General features: G+C 35.1%; 1 protein-coding gene across 1 annotated transcript in view; it reads right to left on the reverse strand.

Annotated features, from left to right (window-relative positions):
- Nucleotides 1–20,548, reverse strand: part of TRHDE (thyrotropin releasing hormone degrading enzyme) — a 455,256-nt gene that overhangs the window by 106,108 nt on the left and 328,600 nt on the right. The window contains exons 8-9 of the mRNA XM_044679190.1: nt 18,522–18,587; nt 17,375–17,562 (exon numbers count right to left, since the gene is read on the reverse strand). Coding sequence (XP_044535125.1) covers nt 17,375–17,562; nt 18,522–18,587 — 254 coding nt within the window. The remainder of the gene's footprint in view (nt 1–17,374; nt 17,563–18,521; nt 18,588–20,548) is intronic.

Here is a 20,548-nt window from a genome sequence, read left to right on the forward strand (position 1 = left end):
TATATATATATATATATATATATATAGTGCAATGACCTAAAGAACAAACCTTGGAATCTCAAGAGGAAAGAACCAGTCTCCATGAGAAAGGCAAAAATTAGGAAGCAATGATGGTTGTTTCCACTTTAATTTTTTCTCCTAAGTTTAGCCCTCTAAATTAAGTATTATAATTGTTGCAACTGTTAGGTCCTTCCCACTGCAGGTTCCAGTGTGGATGCCTTGGAGCTTCCTTAAGGCATCACATTTACATACAGTCAGCACTTTAATATTTTTTTTTAGTCAGGCCTCCAATACAGGAAAACTTGTCAAAAGTCACTTATTTGCCAGGACTGTGTAGTTTTCAACATTATATCTAAAGGAGTCAATTGTGGAGTCGGGTATATCTCAGCTTCAGATGTCCATTCTCCTTTCCTTGACCTTGCTTTCTTTCACCTACCTCCAGGCACCCCATAAAGACTCAAATGAACAGTCTGTTATTTTCAATAATGAGGCAATTGCCATTTTCTATATTTTAGACTCTAAGTTTTATTCTGTTCTCCATTTTACCTATTGGTAGGGGCCATAAGCCATCAAATAGCATTTTTCTCTTGCTTTTCTCAATTAAAAGTTGGCTTCAAAAATTTCAAAACTATGGGCTAATGGTCACCTTTCCACTATTTTCCTTCATTAAAGCACTAGAAATTATGTTTTAGGAAAAGAAAGCCACAAAAACAGTATACAGAGCATCCCCCTATGGATAAAAAGCTTACAAAGAAAATACTTAGCAAGAAAATATGCAGGTGCTAGGTAGCACAGTGGATAGACCCATTGGATGTAGAATTAATAAAACGTGAATTCAAACTCAGCCTCAGAAACTACCTGTGTGACTCTGGGTATTCACTACTCAGCCTCAGTTTCCTCATTTGTAAATGAAAGGATGTATTGAAATCATTCCAATTCTAAATCTTTGATTCTATTGATCTTCCAAATTGGTTAGGAGAGTGTTAAATAGTCATAATTATTCATGGCATTGAATGAACTGTTTCAATTATTTCAATTTTTTTTGTTCTCCATTATACATGTGTAACTCATTTTCAAAGAATCAGAATATAATGACTTCACATTAAAATTATGCCAAATTAGTTACATTTGTCTTGGATGATTTCATAACTACCTCCCACACTTTCAGATATCATTGTGAACTTTTAGTCATCATCATCTAGATACTTAGATAAAATTGTCGATAGTGATTTCTAGTTGGTGGAATTCAGATCTTCCTGGCTTTGAGGCTGGCTCTCTATTCACTCTTCCATCTTTTCAGATTAGCACATAAGAAGCTTAATTAATGATTGTTGATGAATATATTTATTGAAATTACATGTAATTTTTTTTGTCCAAAGGAAAAGGAAGAAGCTCAGGAGAGGTACCAAGTATCAGAGGTTCATGGACCTTGTCATATGGATTCATCCCAATAAATTCTCCAAAGTGCATGGCTGGGTGAGATAAAGATTTATACCACTAAGTTGTGGGAACATATGAGACATGCCCTTCTGAAGTCTCCCCCAAAGGAGAGATGCATAAAACAAAATATCTGGAGAACCACTACTCTCTACCAGGCCCTTATCTTATTCCCAAACAATTTTCCCCCTTTTGTTCAGAATTTTCAGTCTTATCCAACTCTCTAGGACCCCATTTGGGGATTTCTTACAAAGATACTGAAGTGGATTGCCATTTTCTTCTACAGCTCATTTTATTGATAAAGAAACTGAGGCACAGGTAAGTGGCTTCCCAGGGTAACACAGCTAATAACTGTCTGAGATCAGTTTTGAACTCAGGTCTTCTATTCCCAGGTCTGGCACTCTATTAACTGTGCCACATAGCTGCCCCTTCTTTTCTATTCTTCAGAAAAAGGCAACATTAAGGAAATGAGTCTATAAGAACAAAGGACAAAAACCTCATAATGTTGACAATTCCTTCCTTTTGAATTATGCAGACTGACTCGATTTATGGCAAAAATGAAAGTAATGGGAAATGCCTCGCAAAAAAATGCCTGTGCAAATTCCCCTCTGGAGTGTTCACTGAAATGCTTCACTTTTGCACTAACGTTCTTCTTTGAAAGGATACTAACGTGATATAATATTAAATTAACTCTACATTTACTAAGAGCTTATTATGTGCAAGGCACTGGGCTAGAAACTAGGGAATAAAATTAAAATTTTACACGTCTGTCCTCAAGAATCTTTAGGTTCTACTGGGAAGAGAAAAGGAAAAGAATGAGAATTCAACAAGCACTCAAGTAAGTTTAATGGAGGTTGGCCCAGAGAGTTATGTTATCATTTTGATGAGCTCCTTGATCAGCAGTGGACTCATGTCATTCAAAGGTTGGATTGGATTTCAGGAACTGAAGATGTTCCAAGATGGCTGGCTGTATGGGACTCAGAAAGATGGACCCTATTCATGGGAACTGGCCATAAAACTGGGCCAGAAGACAGATCAACTCAGTCCCTCTCCACCCTCTCTATGCGCAGGGTATAAACCAAAGCAAAGTAGATTTGGCCAAAATTGTCCAGACTGGGGATGTGTGGAAGATTGAGTCTGTGCTTTATTGTTTTGGAGGCCAGAACACATTAGACTTATTGTGCTCTTCAATAGATTTCAGAGCCCATATCCAGACCTCAAGAGCTGTCAATAGGCTTTCCAAGCCAAATAGATGGCACCCAGGACAGTGGCAGAGTCCTTCGAGAAGCTACATGGTATAATCATACATACAGTGCCTGCCCAGTTAGCTGAGAAGGCAAACATGGCAAGTGTTTTTTCCCCTAAAAATCATCCCCCTAAGAAGTAGGAATTTTTTTAATTCCCTAAATTGTAAAATCCCAGTATTCCAGCCTTTGAGAAAAAAACACAGATTTCAGAATCAGCCTTGTGAATTGCTTTGAAAATAATCCTGATTTTAGGAATTGGATGTTTTAAATATAGAATGTTATTTCATGTGCAGCATCACTCTTGAAGAAAGAGCAATGGCCATGTGATTCCTATCACAAAAGAAAAAAAGGTTCAAAATGATAAAATTGAAGGCAAGAAGAAAATAATTGATTTTCAGTGAGTTTTGTAAGTAATGCACATCAAAAGAAAGAGGGATTATTTGTTCAGCATATCCAAAATCTATTTTCTTTCTGAGAGGAGGGATTCTATACTGTTTTTGAGGAAATTGGGTAGAACCATGTGACAGGCACAAGAGATTCATCAGAATGTTGGAATGTTGTCAAAGCTGCAACCTTGAGTTCAAAATTTTCTAGGGGAACATCTATAAATATCTTACATTGTTTTTATCTATCTTTTCAAGAGCTCCCTTGAGTCCTCTGAATTTTCTTCATTTTCTATAAGTGAAATAGTTTCATTTGTTGTTCAGTCATTTTTCAATTGTGTCCAACTCTTCATGACCCCAATTTGAAGTTTTATTAGCAAAGATACTGAAGTGGTTTCCTATTTCTTTCTCTAGTTCATTTTACAAATTAGGAAACTGAGACAAATGGGGTCATGTGACTTGCCCAGGGTAACACAGCCAGCAGCTATCTGAGGTAAGATCTGAACTCAGGAATGTAAAGATGAAAATTAATATGCAAATCCTAAATATTATATTTTATAAAGTTTTATTAATATTAAACATAAACAACTAGAGTGAAAAGGTGCTAAACTAACTTCAGCCAGCTCATTAAGAAGAGAGGAAGAGGAAAGAGCTTCAGAATTTATAAAACAATAATGTGACCACACAAATGTGGAGATGCAGAAGAGATTAAAGGGGATTTGGGGAAATACTAAGGGACTTCTGGGCGATGAAGTCCAAGGTTCAAAATCTCCATTTATACAGGAAGAAGAGTCTTCTTTACTCTAAGTCTGGCACTCTATCCAAACTGCGCTATCTAGATTCTGTGTCTACTTGTATAATTGTTTCATTATATAAATAAAGGCTGTAACATCTGTAGATGTTTCCTTGAATGCTTATATAGTAACTGTGAATCTTGTTGCTCACATCTGTGGCAAACATAAGCCAACCATTAGGTCGATGTGGAACTTGGTAAGCACAAGCCAAAGAAAAATAAGCCTTTTAGATAAACTTCCAAGATCTGGCTCAATTCATGTGAATCTAAAGTCCTAGGGGGTTGGGGAGGAGCAGAAAGGGCATATGCTATTGGTTATTTAAGTAAATAAAAAGATTATATTAAGTAATTTCAATAGCAAGGACTTCTGGAAATAGGAGGTATGAATTCTAGACCCAGCATTGCAAAAAAAAATGGAGAAACAAAGGGTGATATGCATGTTTTTATTACTTGTATCATTTGTAACATGAGAACACTGACCTAGTTGTCACCACCAAAGTCCCACCTCAACCAAATGAATCTTTATAGAATCATAAAATGTGTCAAAATAAGATAATATTTTATTTTAAGCATAAATTATTATCCTAATTTCTATGATGATAATAATAATTACTACAAGAGCAGTTTATCTTTTCAAGAACAATATTAAATTAAATTTAATAATTAATATAAACCCCAAGAAATAATCCTAGATTGTATAGCCTCATTTATTAAAACAAAAACATGAGGCAGGGTATGGAAGAGGCAAACAAAATGCCTACACTTGGATAGGTATGTGATGGCTGAGTATTCCCTATCTTGGCACAGATCAGAACCTATCCATGCCTTCTCATAAATAATAGATCACAGAATTATAAACAGAAGACACATAAGAGAGAGCATGTTCTGAGCTCTTTCATTTTATAGATGAGTAAGTCGACATCCAGAGAATGAAAATTGTTTAAGATAGCATAGGGACAGATAGAGGATTTGAAAATAAAGACTTTTGACTTCAGATCCAGTAGTCTTTCCCCTGAACCATAGTGCCACACTGATGAGACAGTAGATTATCAATACTAGAGAATCCATTCAGTACAACAGAGTTCTTCCCATCATTCTTGTTCTAATTTTTCCACTCTACTACTCTACCATTAGATTGTCCTTCAGGGGTATATCATACTTATTATATGGCTCTCTCCTTTTTTCTCCAGTGTTATAAGTTCTTATTATGTCTTTTATCTTTCTTTTGTACAAGTCATCATTGTTAAAATGATCTAGCCTTCCTACACCATCATCTGTCTTATCATTGCCCTTCAGTTGGCTGCCATTTTTATTTTTCTTTTATGATTTAGTCTTCTATGGTTTAGAGTCCTAAAAGACCACTGGAAAGAAATATTAACTCCAATGTGAGAATGACTACTTTCAGTTCAAGGTAATCTACGGATCCACAGGCTTAACACACTAACTCCATGTTGGTGAAACTTTGCACGTGTGCCAAAGGAGGCTGCTCCCCTCCCTCTCTCCATGCATGCCTGAGGACATTTCTCACATGACCTGACCCCCTGCCCAGCACCCCAATGGGTATGCTTCCTCCCTCCCCTGTCTGGGGTAAGTGGGGGGGGGCTCAACATGCAGTGTGAAGGTGCAGTTTGGGCACTCAGTCTCTATAAGGTTTGCCATCACTGCTCTAACTCATAAGCTTTAAAACAATGGGTTTGTCATGAAATGCTGGTTGATGGTTAATGGTCAGTCATTGCAAAGCAAAGACATTTACTGAAATATTTAGAAGTTGGGGTATTGTCAGGCCACTCAGCTAATAAATATCAGAATCAGGATATAAACTAGGGTTCTAGGACAGTTAGTATACCCTTCTTCCCTTTACACTAACTTTCCTTTATGCCAGGATTTCTCTGATATTAAATTGATATTAAAAGTCACAGCAGGTGGTTTACCTGCTATGATTTCGTTCACTCATGTTAAAGTTTTACATAGGTATGGATGAGTCACAGTTAAAGTAATGTTAGCACTTGAAAAAGAAAACTATGCTTCCACCAATAAAGACCAGCTAGTATAAGAAAGTCATGTACCATTTAAAAAATTTTGCCATAAGTAAACTGATAAGCAAAACTGAATTGCTATTACTTTTTATTAACATTTTTCCTGTTCTTATTGAAAATGTAATCTTTGCAGAAACTATTTCTGGAGAGATTAGGTAACAGGTTTTTAAAATCTTTCCAGTCCTGGCTAATTGGCTTCTGAGCAAACCTTCAAATGGACCAATGGCAAGGAATGAGTCTTACAGAAATCGTTTCCAGTATCCCAGTGTTGAAAGTGTCCTGACCACCTTCATTATAAAAAAGCTGCAAAGTAGTATGTTTCTCAAAAGGGCAATCAGGCACCAAAACACACTTATGGAATTCTATTGAGATAGGCATTATGGAGAATGGCATTAAGACTTTTACATCAGGAAATAGAGTCATTTGTGTTTTATAAGATACTAGAGCTTAAATTTCTCAGACAGAAAATGAGACTGAGAATGCAACTGGGGCTGTGATGGAAAAAAAGAGACTCTAAAACCTCCAGAACACTGTCGGCCAAGAGCAAATCATGCCAAAGGTCAAAGAGGATAACAACACTGACCTTGCTGTGCTGCTGTGAGGATCAAATGAAATAATAGCCATGGAAGTACTTAATATTGTGTAAAAGGACTGGCATGACTCTTAAGAGAGCATACTCCATAAATGACTGGCAAATAACATATATTTCCAAAATGTTAATCTTAGGCTTGAGTATTCAGTAACATCTGCTAAATTTATTCAAAGTTGAGGGATATATAGTCTGTAAGATCACACACATTTATTTATCTATCTATCTATATCTATCTACCTATCTGTCTTTCTATGTATCTGTCTGTCCATTTATCCTTTCATCTATCTCTCTATCTATCTGTCTGTCTGTCTATATTTATCATCTATCCATCCATCCATCCATCTATCTATCTATCTATCTATCTATCTATCTATCTATCTATCTATCTATCTATCTATCTATGTGTCTGTCTGTCCATTTGTCCATCTATCTATCTACCTATCTATCTGTCTATCTATCTGTCTGTGTGTGTCTGTGGGTCTATCTATTTGTCCATCCATCCATCCAGCTATCTATCTATCTACCTATCTATCTTTCTATCTATATCTATCTATTTGTATAGATCTGTGTGTGTGTGTGTGTGTGTGTGTGTGTGTGTGTGTGTGTGTGTGTGTGTGTGTACAGTTCTGGGAGGTATTTTAGAAGTCATCTATTCTAAAGTCTTGAGTTTAAAAATGAGGAAAATGAGGCTCACAAATGTTAAATGTTAAGTTGCTCAAAGTTATCCAAGTAGTCCAGGAATTAAATTGAGATACAGTATACTTTCCATGACCCTACAAAGAGTAACTTTTCTTTCTTATTCTGAGAATAGAATAGAATTGACTCCTCCATTCCAGGAAAAAAATGGACTCTATAAAATCACAGAAGTTTAGAGCTAGGATTTCCTAATTCCATACATAAGGGAATCATAGCAGAGAGAATTGAATTGACTTGTCAAAGATCACACAGGAAGTATAACAGCATCATGACTCAATCCCAAATTTATTCCTTTTTCATCTCCCCCTCCTTATAACTCATTTAAAGAGGAAATGCAAGTGAATAGTGAGTCAAGAAATTAGACACTGAATATATAAATGCATACATGTTTGACTTAGCATCAAATTTATGTTAGGAAGCCAAAATTGAAGCATTTTGAAGTGGTTTGACTTAAATCTACACTTTTCCTTTGGAGTTAAAATTATCTACATTTTAGGGGGCAGCTGGGTAGCTCAGTGGATTGAGAGCCAGGCCTAGAGACAGGAGGTCCTAGGTTCAAATCCGGCCTCAGACACTTCCCAGTTGTGTGACCCTGGGCAAGTCACTTGACCCCCATTGCCTACCCTTACCAATCTTCCACCTATAAGTCAATACACAGAAGTTAAGGGTTTAAAAAAAATAAAAAATAAAAAAAAATTATCTACATTTTACTCAAGCTGGATTTTCTTTTAAAAGTTTTTTTTAATCCAGCTGTCCAAAAATATTATGCTTTAGATAAAATATACATTTCAGGTAAGTTTAAAAAGAGAACTTGTCCTTATTGATTTTTAATGAATTCTCACTATCAGAAATTGACATATTTGATCAAATTTGTTTTTGCCATTATAATTAACAAGTATAATTTTTCTTTCTCTTTGAATGAAATCTGAAGAGCATATAATAATAAAGGAGATTTTAGAAAGGACATTTCTGCCTTTATCTTGACTGAGAAGATATCTTCCAACCTTTCTTTATAAAGAATTTTCCATGGCATTAATTTTACCTTTATAAGTCAATTAAGAACATTATTTAGATGAATGACCTAATTTGTTCTTCTCAGAGAATGTAGGGGGTAGGCAAGAAAAGGAAAAGGTACAATGTCTTGTGATACTTGCTATACATTGTTTTTGATGCTAGCTAAGTATATATATGTATATATATATATGTTTTATATATATGTGTGTGTGTGTGTGNCTTAAGTACAAGTCCCAGGATTGATGTTGGCTGCCCAATTTAGATAGGTTAATGATTCCTTTTTGTTTTGTGTTCTTGGGGTTTTGTTTCTGTAAACAGCAACTTCTGACCTGTTCCATCAACCCAAGCCTGAAGGGGAAAGTCACAGGGTTGTACTGTCTAGCTTCAAGGTAAGAAATGAATAGGTTCGATTCCTACGCTTTCCACTTTTGAATATCAAATCATTTAACTCCTTTGGAATTCAATTTCATCCTCTCTAAAATGGGGACTTTCAGAAAGTTGTGGTGAGACTCAAATGAGATCATTTTTATAAGGTTCTTTGCAAATATTAAAACCTACAGCAATTGAGGGTGTGCTGATAAATGCTTAATAACTAGTTCCACAAATAAATATGTGATACCTTTAAGTATTCTCCATTATTTTCTAAAGTTTAGACAATCAGTAAAATCAGAAATCAAGCCCTGATTTGTATCGTGTGCTGATTTCCAAGGTACAAATGTTCATACTGAATATTTTGCAACCCACTCCTTCATAGAGGTGAGAGAACCACAAATATTATACATTATATGTTTTGGGACTGTTTTATGTATTGATCAGTTGTATTGATTTTTTTCCTCCCTAAAAAATGCTATTTTTATTTGGGATGGCTCTCTTTATGTGGGTAGGAATAGTGGAGATAACTATGTAAGAAACAAAAAATATCAATAAAACATTTTTTAAACCCTTACCTTCTGTCTTAGAACCAACACATAGTATCTAAGACAGAACCAATACTACGTATTGGTTCTAAGACAGAAGAGTGGTAAGGGCTAGGCAATGGGGTTAAGTGATTTGTCCAGGATCACACAGCTAGAAAGTGTCTGAGACCATATTTGAACCCAGAACCTTCCACCTCTAAGTCTGGCTCTCAATCCACTGAACCATCCAACTGCCCCCAAAACTTCTTTTTTTTTTTAAAGAATTAACAATTGAAGCTTATGAATGGGTATGAGCTGGCTCCAGCATATCCCCAAATTGAGTCAGCTAATATTACGGAGACTATCCCCATGATGATGAAATTCTCAGCCCTTGAGGTAGGCAATAAAACATGATAGTTGCATGCTGATTTTAAAATTAAAGCTAATTTTTAAGAAGTCAATAAAACAATGAAGGTATCTGTCTTGCAAATGATAGATTTACATTTTACAAGAGCATAAATGAGTTGACTTCAGTTCCATGAACTTGATCAACGCTATATATCACCCACTTCCATACAATTATTGAAACAAACAATAAATAAAAATGAGTCTCTCGAATTCCTGTTAAGAATTCCCTTATTATCTCACAGAATTCAGAGATGAATATCGATTCCATAAAATTTCAATATACCTCATTAGTTATTATTATTAGTTATTATTATTATTAGGCTATTATCTCTTTTACAGATGAAGACTGGTGGAGAAGTTAGAGTCACTTACATGTTATTCAACAAAGATAAACACAAAACCTTAAGGCTCAAATATTACCACCTTCTATATCAAAATGTCTAGTTGCCACATTTTGTCTTTTATCTTGAGGCATGGCCAAATCACCTTTCACAAAAGCAGAGAAACTTAAAGAAATGCATTGGTCATCTTTATAATGCTGTTCATTAATTATATATATATATATATATACACATATATAACATATATTATCTAGTATTAGTTCATAACATATATTATGTATGATCATTTTTACCATACTATGGTTTGCTTCTTCATTGATCTTCCACAGTTGACCATTACTCTTCCATATTGAAATATCTTAGCACCATTAGGCTAATTTCTAATTGTAGTTTTCAGGGGAAAAAAATTGATTTCAGGATTGTAGAGATAATCACACTATATTCTAACAGGAAAATCCTTTAGAAAACTGGGTATTGTGGAAAACCCCTAGACGGAATTAATTGTCAAATCCTTTTAAAATAAATGCAGGTAAGACACAATGAAAATATCCATTTTTTTGTTTCATTTTGTTTTTGTTTTTGTTTGATTTTTTTTAGAAAGGCTTTCTAGGCCCTCAGTAAAGGGCCACTTCTTTTAAATCATATATGATACAATAATATCCCAGCACAATGAAAAAATCAGGTCATATCTTTGGAGCAATTTTTCAAAGGTACAGCCTAGGGCAATAAGACTTGACCCATGCTGCCATTCAGCATCCCATTCTGGCTAAAAAATAATAGGGTTTCTGTAATGTAAAAAGTCCAAACAGAAAATTGCAGAGACTCATTATAATCCTCCACGCACTGCTTTCACTATTGCAGAAAGTTAAAATGGAAGGTTTAAAAGCAAAGATTCGAAAATAACATCCTTTATTAGGAAACATTTATTGAATGCCTACTATGCATAGGACACTGGACAAAACAAAGGAGGCCATGCTTAATACTTTGTAACACGATGCATCAATGACTTCTGTTGATCCTAAAACTCTGACAGACAAGGATCATGTCTCTTCTTCAGTGTGTGTCCCTAAGCACCTCACAGTAGAGGTTTCCCCTGGGTGCACAATAAGTATCAGGGACTAATTGTAAGCAACGCAAGAGAATGATTACCTTGTAAGTGTTAGGTTTAAGATTTGTTTGGCCTCTGTCCTTTTCAAAAAGAATACTTTCTCCAAAATATATTTGTGGCAATTTTTATAATTAAATAACCAGTTAACTGAATGATATTAAATATCATAAATAATTAGTATTCATTGTTATAATCACAATTTATAAATAGAAAAAAATATATTATAAAACTATTTTAATAATTACATAAAATGAAAAATGAAAAATCATTAAAATAAACAATAATAAAACAATAATAATTGTTTTAGATAATAAATATAAATAATAAGTATTATAATAAAACAATAATTGTTACTTTAGATAATAAATATTATAAACAATAATTATAATAAAATAATAACAATTATTATTTTAGATGGTAAATATTATAGTTATACTAAAATAATTATTGTTTTATATTATAAATATTATAAATGATAATTATTATAATAAAATAATGATGATTATTTTATATTATGAATAATAATTTTATGATGAAATAATAATAATAGTAATAATAATAATTGGGTTGAATAAATAAACATTAAATCAGATTCACAAGGGAATTTCCAAACCAACAACTGCCAAGGGGAGTAGAGAATAAGGCAAAATGGTGGTAAACTTGTGTTTAGGGTAATTTTTTTTATTTAGTCAGAGAAAAAAGGAGGAAGGGGAGAGATTAGAAATTTCATATCTGTGGGGAATTTCTGATGTGGAAATTTGCCTTCTCATGTAAAGACTATCACTTATACTCATGGAGATTTTTCTAGGAGCATTCAGAAGTTAAATGACCGATGTAAAAAAACAGTATGGAAATGGTCTAAAATTAGTGGTAGAATTTGGTAGAATTTGAACCCAACTGTTCTTGGCTTCAAGAACTATTAGCTACTATGCCATGTTATATCCAAAATAGTCATCTTGGAGGCTGTGATAAGAACTTAAATTGAGGATGCAATCCAATTTTTGGTCAGTAAGATTACAGGTAAAATTGCATTTCTCCCCTCATTGTCCACCTCACTAACACCAAGTCTCTCTGAGACCCTAGAAGGGATTGTTAGTGTAAATAATATTAGAAATATAAATAGGAGTCTAGCCAAGTTGCTACACACACACACACACACACACACACACACACACACACAGACAAGGCACAGTTCTTTTTGAAGAATCATGCAAATGGCTTCTAGGTTTGTATCTAGAGAAGGGATCTGACAGATATCCTCTAGCTTGACTGCTTCATTCTGTAGAGGAAGAAACTGAATTTTGATGAAGAAAGTCATGAAATGCATCATTGGCCAATGGGTCATTGGTCCAAAGCTACACAGGTAGGTAGCAGATGCAGATCTTCAGGTTCTTAACCTGGCCACTCTCCACCATACTGCATCGCCTCCAAAAAAATATCTCTTTCATTCCTGAACTTCAATTGCCATTTCTGCAATAATGACGTTAAAGGAATATCATTAAGTCCTATAAAGAAACAAACCTTTCATTTTGAGTCTATATATGCTGTTATTCCTATAAATAACTAAATTAAGGAGATTATAATAAAAGCTGGCAAGTTCCTCTCTTCCAAGTCATAATAACAACTGCCTAAACCATGGAGGGAAAACAAGATCTTTAACCATACCTAGGTGTTGTTTACAGCAACTACCTTATAATTTAAGAACATTTTCTAAACAGGAGACACTGCATCAAGTAGCTGTTCAGATGCAAATCAGTTAATTATACAGTATTTGGATTATATAAATTCAGGGACCATAAGTGTTTTAAAGCACACATTTTTGCATCATATGATTTCTAACAATAACATTATTGTGGGTCCCATGGGCACGTGCAGACCATTCTATGCTTTCCTAAAGGACAATTTTCAAGACTATAAGTTAGTGCTATGGTGAGGTGGGAGGGTTTGGGGAAAGGGAAAGAACATGAAACATGTAACTATGGGAAAATATTCAAAATTTAAAAAAATAAATAGAAAAAAGAGAGACTGTAAGTTAGCACGCATATCCAGATTCCATATACCTGTGTTCTTGAAAGACTAAATGTTTGAGGGACATAAAATTAGATTTTTCAGAATTTTTCAGGCAAGCATGATTTGTAGTTTTCATAAAATCCATTTAAAAATCAATGACTACATGACAATGATATCCCTTGCTATCCTGGTTTAAAAGGCTGGAAGACTCAGAAGACAGCTGAGTGAAGATGCTTGGCTGGTGCGCAGTGGAAGTCAGCCCAAGACAATGCTGGGTTATGTTGAAAAGGAGATTAACAAAATGAACTTCTGAAAAATGGATTATATTTTTGCATTTTAAATCCCACATGAATATTAGTGGCTTCAAAAGAATTTCAAAATATCCAAAGACTTGTTTTTAATTTACTATTATGTGCCCCAAATTACTAGATGATTAGATTCATGCATATGTTAGACTCTGATTTATATAACAGATCAATGCAGCTATCATTGAAGATGTTTTTAAAAAGCACACTGACAATAGTCTGAAATTCTTTGAATGTAAACAAAAAAACTTCTAAAAAAAGGGGGTAGATTTGAATGAAGCCTCATGACAGGCTTTATGAAAATGGCCCAGAAATTTCTTATAGTTTTTAGAAAGTAAATCTGAGGGGCATGATGAGTAGAATTCTTAGACTACAGGACTCAAGGAAGTCCTTCCAGTAATTCTGTTTGTGTCACTACCTTCATTTTGAAGAAAGAAATTGAAAACAAAGAACTCAATATCTCAGACTTCTGGATCATGGTCATGTATCTATCTGCAGCCTCTGCGCCATATTTAGCTAATGAACCATCTCCTCCGGATTTGCCTTACCATAGGCTTAATCTCATGCTCAAGATGCACTCCTGTATCACTTCTCTGGCCAAAAATCCATTGTTTCCCTAACAAGTAAAAATTGATTGCTAGTGAACCTTTCCTGATCCCCGAGTCATTAGTCATCAGGTTTTGTTTTTTTTACTTCTCTTTCATATTTTCTCCATGGAATATGATTTCGTGGAGGTCAGGGACTAGAGTTCATTTTTGTCTTTGTATCCTCAGCACCTAGGATGTTGCTTTGTTGGGAAATTAATGCTTGCTGGTTTGGAATGCCTTACATGTAGAAGGTGCTTAAAAAGATCATATATTGAGAGTTGGAAAGGATGTCAGAGGCCACCAAGTCTAACTCTCTCATTTTATAGATGAGGAAACTGAGGCTGAGGGGTGGAAAATAATTTGCTGAATGTAGCACATCTTCATCAGTGTCTGCATCAGGTTTTGAGCTTAGGTGATTCTGATTTTAAGCCTAGATTTCTTTCCACTATAATGTCTATCCACTGCCAATTATAAATGTTTGTGTAACTGAATTAAATAACTCCATCAATTTTTTTGGAGAGGTGGGGGATTATGGGTATAGAACATTATACATGTTATTAGAGTTTGGTTTGCTGGACTACTTTTTTTTCTCTTTTATTTGTCATAAGGATAAAATTGGGAATTAAGGTGACAGAAAAACAAAACAAGTTAATAAAAATTTTAAAACTGGAAAATAACAAAATAATTAAATCTATCATCATAAAAATACTGTGCAGTATTTTTATAAGGCAAATCTTATTAATAAGCTAATCACCATTTGCTGAGGAAGTAGAAAGAAAGGATGAATTATATTACTGGGTTGAGAATGCATACTCAATTTGCAGGATTTCTGGAAGATAGGGGAAGTTAATTTTAGTGCAAAATCAATTTCTTACATTGTATATTAAAGATCCAGGAGATTATACAAAGAGGTGAAGAATTGATTCTTAGTCATAACTAATCATGTATATTGTTACAGCCTTAGCAGTCTGTTTGCTAAATATCCAATGTGTCCATATGGGAACTACTTAATCTCAGGCTAAATTCCTGACTGCAATATACAGGAATTTAATCATTAAACTCAGAGTCCAATGGTCTGGTTCCAACACCAGTTATGTGATTCTGGAAGTCTTCTATCAGTTTATATTTCTGAAAGTACTTATACCACATAAACTTATTCATGTTTATGTATCTCCCATTAGAATATTATTATTAGAATATAAGGTCCTTGGTGCAGGTAGGTGGCTCAGTGGATAGAGACACTCCATCTTCCAAATACATGGCTTTTCATGGATGATCCACCAGTCTCTGCCTTGGAGCTTCATTGGTTTCCTTTACACCTAAGATCAAAACTATCCTCTGCAAGAGGCCATTCTTTCCTATCCACAAACCCTGACCAATACCCTCTCCCCTGCCCAGTCTTCATTGCAATGATGTCTTCCCTATTTATGTTCTATTAAATATGTATGTACAGAGTTATTTGCATGTTGACTCATTATAATGGGAGCTCCTTACAGACAGAAAATACTTGCCTTTCTTTGTACCATGCTTAACAGTGTCTGGCACATAGAAAGTACTTAATAAATGCTCATTGACCTACTGGTTGAAAGACTGCTTGGAAGGGGCATCTCGGAATCAGATCTCAGAGGACTTAAACAACTAGAAATTGGTGAGAAATCCATTCCAGATAGGGAAGAAGAGTCAATTAGTACATAGAAATAATCTCTTCTATATATAGCCTTTTCTGATCTTTCCAGATGCACGTTTTTGCCCTCAAAACTACATTTTGGTACTTTGCATTTATTTATATTTATTTTTGAGTCCTAATATACATGGCCATGTTGTCTCTCCCCTTAGAAATAAGTTCCTTGAGGGGAAGAGATGTTTCATTCATTGTATTTGTATAAAGTTTGTTGGAACAAAAAATAATTGCAATTGAGAGTAACTGCAAGTTGCATTTAATTTTATATCAGAGAAACTTTCACATAATGCCCAAAATACTCAGCAAAATTTTCCAGGAGATCTCAAACCACATGAAGTCATCCCAAAAACTGCTTTCCTAATTCTTGGGATGACTCTCACAAACCAGACCTGGGGTATGGAAACAGGCAAGCAGTCAAGAGAATGGAAAAGTTCAGAACAAAGTATTGCATTTTAAGCCTTCTTTCAGTTAATCTTAGAATATACTAATGACTCTGATCAGAGTAAATAACTCAGGAATGCGGGCAGGCAGGCAAGATGGAAGAATTAGGCAGTTATCAAATATTAGAACCAGCAAGAGTTCAGAAATAGAGGGAGACGATTAGGGCAACATTAGGGTCTGAACCTAGGCAAAGATTCTGAGAATGCATTTCTACATGCTGTCCAGAAATTCCTTGCTCCTGAACTAAATGTTTGCTTTAGCCAGAGAACTAAAATGCTCTTCCTTTAGAATAGAGACCAATCTCTAGGTATAGTGGCTCTGAGCTATACATGAGAATGGGTAGAAGGATCTGCCTGGCAGATTGTCACAGTAAATGCATTAAGAAAGCCTTGTATATAAGCATGCCTAATCTATACAGTTTGCTTCCTGGGAACAACTTGTTGAAGTCTGATCTATTTGAGCAATGATTTAAAACCTGCTTCTTTCCTAAGCCTTCTTCCAAATTCAGAGGCAAGAAAACAACCATGAATCTCTTGATTGCTTGCCCTTACACAGCCAATCTTGGAGCTAGCCTACTGGGAATGATTTTCATTTTTCTTAGAGATAATAAATTATATTTAATGTGTATTCCACATCTCTAAGGTACTGGTAGCTCTTAATTTTCAAAGATAAAGGGAGCAAGCATGGATAATCTAATCTAAGCACTTTATTTTATACCTAAATTTCAATCTCTTTCCCATCAAACTTGTTTGCCAGAGCTATTTGCAAGTAGCAGAATTGCCTAGTCTGTGTGTTATCTTATCTTTCTTTCCTAGGATTCACTTTTAAAATTATCACTGGACCAAATGACACAAAGGGGGAGGGGTAAAAGAGGAGAATTAAACAACAGGATTATCTACAAACAAAATAATCAATCCTGGATCCTGAATTTTCATAGGAGGTAAGGGAAGGAAACAAGAATTTATTATGCTTCTACCACCTATTTGGCATTATGATAAACACTTAACAAATATAATCTCATTTTATACTCATAACAGTCTAGTAGAGAAGTAGATGCTATTATTATACCCATTTTACAGTTGGGGAAACTGAGATATATAGGTTTTAAGTGATTTGCTAAAGCTCATTCAAGTGGTAGGCATTTGAGACTAGATTTGAACTTAGGTATTCTCAACTTCAGGTCTAGTGCTCTACATCTTGTGCCATATAATTGACTTTCAAAGTGTATCACCATATTATTTTCTATGGAATTTCCATTAATAAGAGAAGGGGAGAGAATAGTATTATTCAAAACAAAGCAGTTCTATTACGGATGTCATTTTGAAATTAGCTTATTTTTATAATTTATAACATATATTCAACTTTTGAAATTTTCAGTTCTTTCAAAAAGACTTCATACCTGTTGTTTCCAAACTCAGGAGTCTTAACTCTAGCCCTGCTGTCATAAATAAAATGTTGCTGGGTAATGGCTATCATATTGTCAACTGTTCCATTTCCCAAGATGGTGATGACAGGATAACCCATCTGGAGAGTCCATTGATCCATTACTTCTTGAATATTTACATATTTTCCATTCTTTCGTAAAGCCTATAAAAATCAAGATTTTTAAAAGCTAATTTATTAAAAAACTATTAACAAATTAGCCACTTTTAAGTGTTTACCTCTACAAAGTACATTTTTAATTCAAAATCAATGATGCCAACATGTACTAGTAAAATTAATTTTCTTTAACCTAGGGGAAGGCTTTCTGCCCATCCCAGGCATAAAATGACTTTGTGAACATTAATGTTTTAATGTGATGGAAGATAAAACAGAAGTTTTATTGTTGGCACAGGGAAGACCTCAAGTATCAGTGTTAAGTAACTTCAGTTTCTCTAATAGAGCATGAAACATTTACCATTCAAATACTAGATTACATCTGATTTTTTTGTCTATTAAATTTTTATTTTTTAATTTTTTTCATTGATTCATGTTGTGTCCCTCCCTTCATTCTTCCCCCCTCCCAGAGTTGACAAGCAATTCCACTCTGTTATGCACTATATATATGTATATACACACACACACACACACACACATATATATATATATATTAAGTATCTCCATTTATAGGAATTGTATTAATACAAGAGGGAGAAACTGAGATGCTGATGGTACTTTGAGTGATATATATATATATATCACTCAAACCCATGATTACAGCTGATATTGAAACTTCCACAATTCTGCCTTTAATATACCAGGTACTTCCATACCAAAATCCCATTTGAGTGGAAGAATGTCTAGTTACACTGTTGGGAAGGTTATCTACACTTCCTTACTATGGGTGTTTTGAGTACAGAGGACATAGGTGGCGTTAAGTATCCCGGCCAGAGGTTATTTACAAAGCAAATAACAATAAAGGCAGCCTGAGGAAATGGAAGGCAGAAATGGTCAAGAGTACTAGAAATCCAATTAATATTATACAGCATGGTCTCCTCTGAACATCACACACAGCCACAAGGATACAAAGGTAGGGCTTGGTGTCCCATAAAGAGAATATACTTTACCTCTGACAGCGTATTCCATAGGTCATTTCTGGCTGCATTGCCATATTTGTGAATGGTTAAATAATCCTAAAAGAATATAAATCAGTAATTACAATTCGCAAGCTAAATAATTACCAATTCAACAACTGAGACACATTTCTGAATTTGATTAAGTATCTCCATTTACAGGAATTGCATTAATACAAAGAGGGAGACACTGTGATGCTGGTGGTATTTTTTAATTAAAATTACCAAATAAAATGTAACTGAGATTCACCTATAGCATGTTTTTTAATTAATTCATCAAATAACACTATTTTAAAAAATGTTCTCAGAGAGGGCAGCAATACCTTCCAGACACATTAGCCTGCTTGCTTTTTTCCACATACCGCATCCATCTGCCATTTTTGTCCCTTTGTAAAAGCTCTCCTCTGGTACTAGTATGGATTCCTTCCTCACTTGCAGTTTATACAATCTAGCTTTCTTCAGAGCCCAAATCAAGGGCCACCTCCTATAGGAAACTTACCAAAGCAAATGCAATAAACACTTTATAATATTCGAGGGACAGTGCTAAATTATCTCAATCCTTCCAGTTGCTAGTACCTTTCTGTCATAAATTAGTTTGTTTATATTTTGTATTTAATCATCTATTTACATGCAATCATCCCTCCAGGAGTCAGGAAAACCTGGGTTCAAATCCAACCTCAGACATGTCCTAGCTGTGTGACCTTGGGCAAGTTGCTTAACCTCTGATTGCCTGAAAAAAAAATCCACTGGAGAAGCAAATGGCAAAAGACTCCAGTATCCTTTCCAAGAAAATTCCATGGGTAGCTATGGTCCATGGGGTCACAAAGAGTTGGAGTAGACGGAACAACTGAACTATAACAACAATATGCCTGCTGTCATCCCTCCACTTCCCCCAACAGAATGTAGGCTACTTGAACACAGAGGGTTTGGTTGGGTTTTTGTTTTGTTGACTTTGCATCCCTAACACCTAACAGAATGCCTAGTATATGATAAGTACCTCATAAATGCTTTGGGAATTAAAGGGAAATTAATTTCATTTTTCCAGGGTTCAGCACAGTGTCTGGCACATAGTAGGCACCTGCAAAATGTTTACTAACTGATTTCTAAAAAATCCCCAGTGAAATCCCTTCCTTTATTGCAGCAGGTCAACCTATTGCTGATGTAAGGGACCTGTTGGCTCAGTAGAAAGCTGCATCTGCTCTGAAATACTTAAGGGAGAAATAAATAGTCCATCTGCCTCTCATCTTGAAGCCTCAGAGAAATGCATTTTCCGTAGTAGAAAGGAGCAGAAAGAACTCAATCAACTCAGACTGCAATATGTTAAAATATTTTTCTTTATGAGACTTTAACAGATATCTATATCCCCAGGAAACGGGGGACCCAAGACAGAATAGCATGTATTTTTCTGTGTGTGTGTCTGTGTGTGTGTGTTTACTATTAGCATCCCTGGGAAACAGTCTTGGTCCAGCTGTGACCTGGTTTGATGTTTATTCAGCTCTGGGTTATGTGATTGATTCTCCATTGCTGCCCTTTCTGCCACCAAAAGACCAAAGAACTAGAAGGACAGAGAAGGGGGGCACTTTTCCAAAGGTGTGAGCCCCTTCTCTAGAGGCTTTGAAGTCTCTGAGTCTCTCTGCAGAGGACAGGCTGCCTATTATAAAAATGATGTGTATTTGCTTCCAGAGCTATGACCTACAAACTAATAACCAATAAAGAAACTCAGTGCTGAGTTTGTTTCCCATGCAGTCCCAGTTTGGGGCTGGGACCTCCCAGCCCTCATTTTTAACCATTAAGCCTACACTTCCCACTCTAAGCATCATCTCTTCCCCCACTCCCTTTCTGCAGAGCCACCATTTCTATCATTATGAATCTAGCATTTAGTTGTGGCTGTTGGATATACAATTCCCTAACTTCAAAGGGAAGAAGGAAATTGGAAACAGTATATTTGATTGTAAATCAGAAGTCCCTGTTTCCTGGGGAATGTTCATCATCTCCTTGTACCCAGTGGCAATAGACAAAGT

Source organism: Gracilinanus agilis, chromosome 5, assembly GCF_016433145.1.
Source record: "Gracilinanus agilis isolate LMUSP501 chromosome 5, AgileGrace, whole genome shotgun sequence".
Lineage (NCBI taxonomy): Eukaryota > Metazoa > Chordata > Mammalia > Didelphimorphia > Didelphidae > Gracilinanus > Gracilinanus agilis.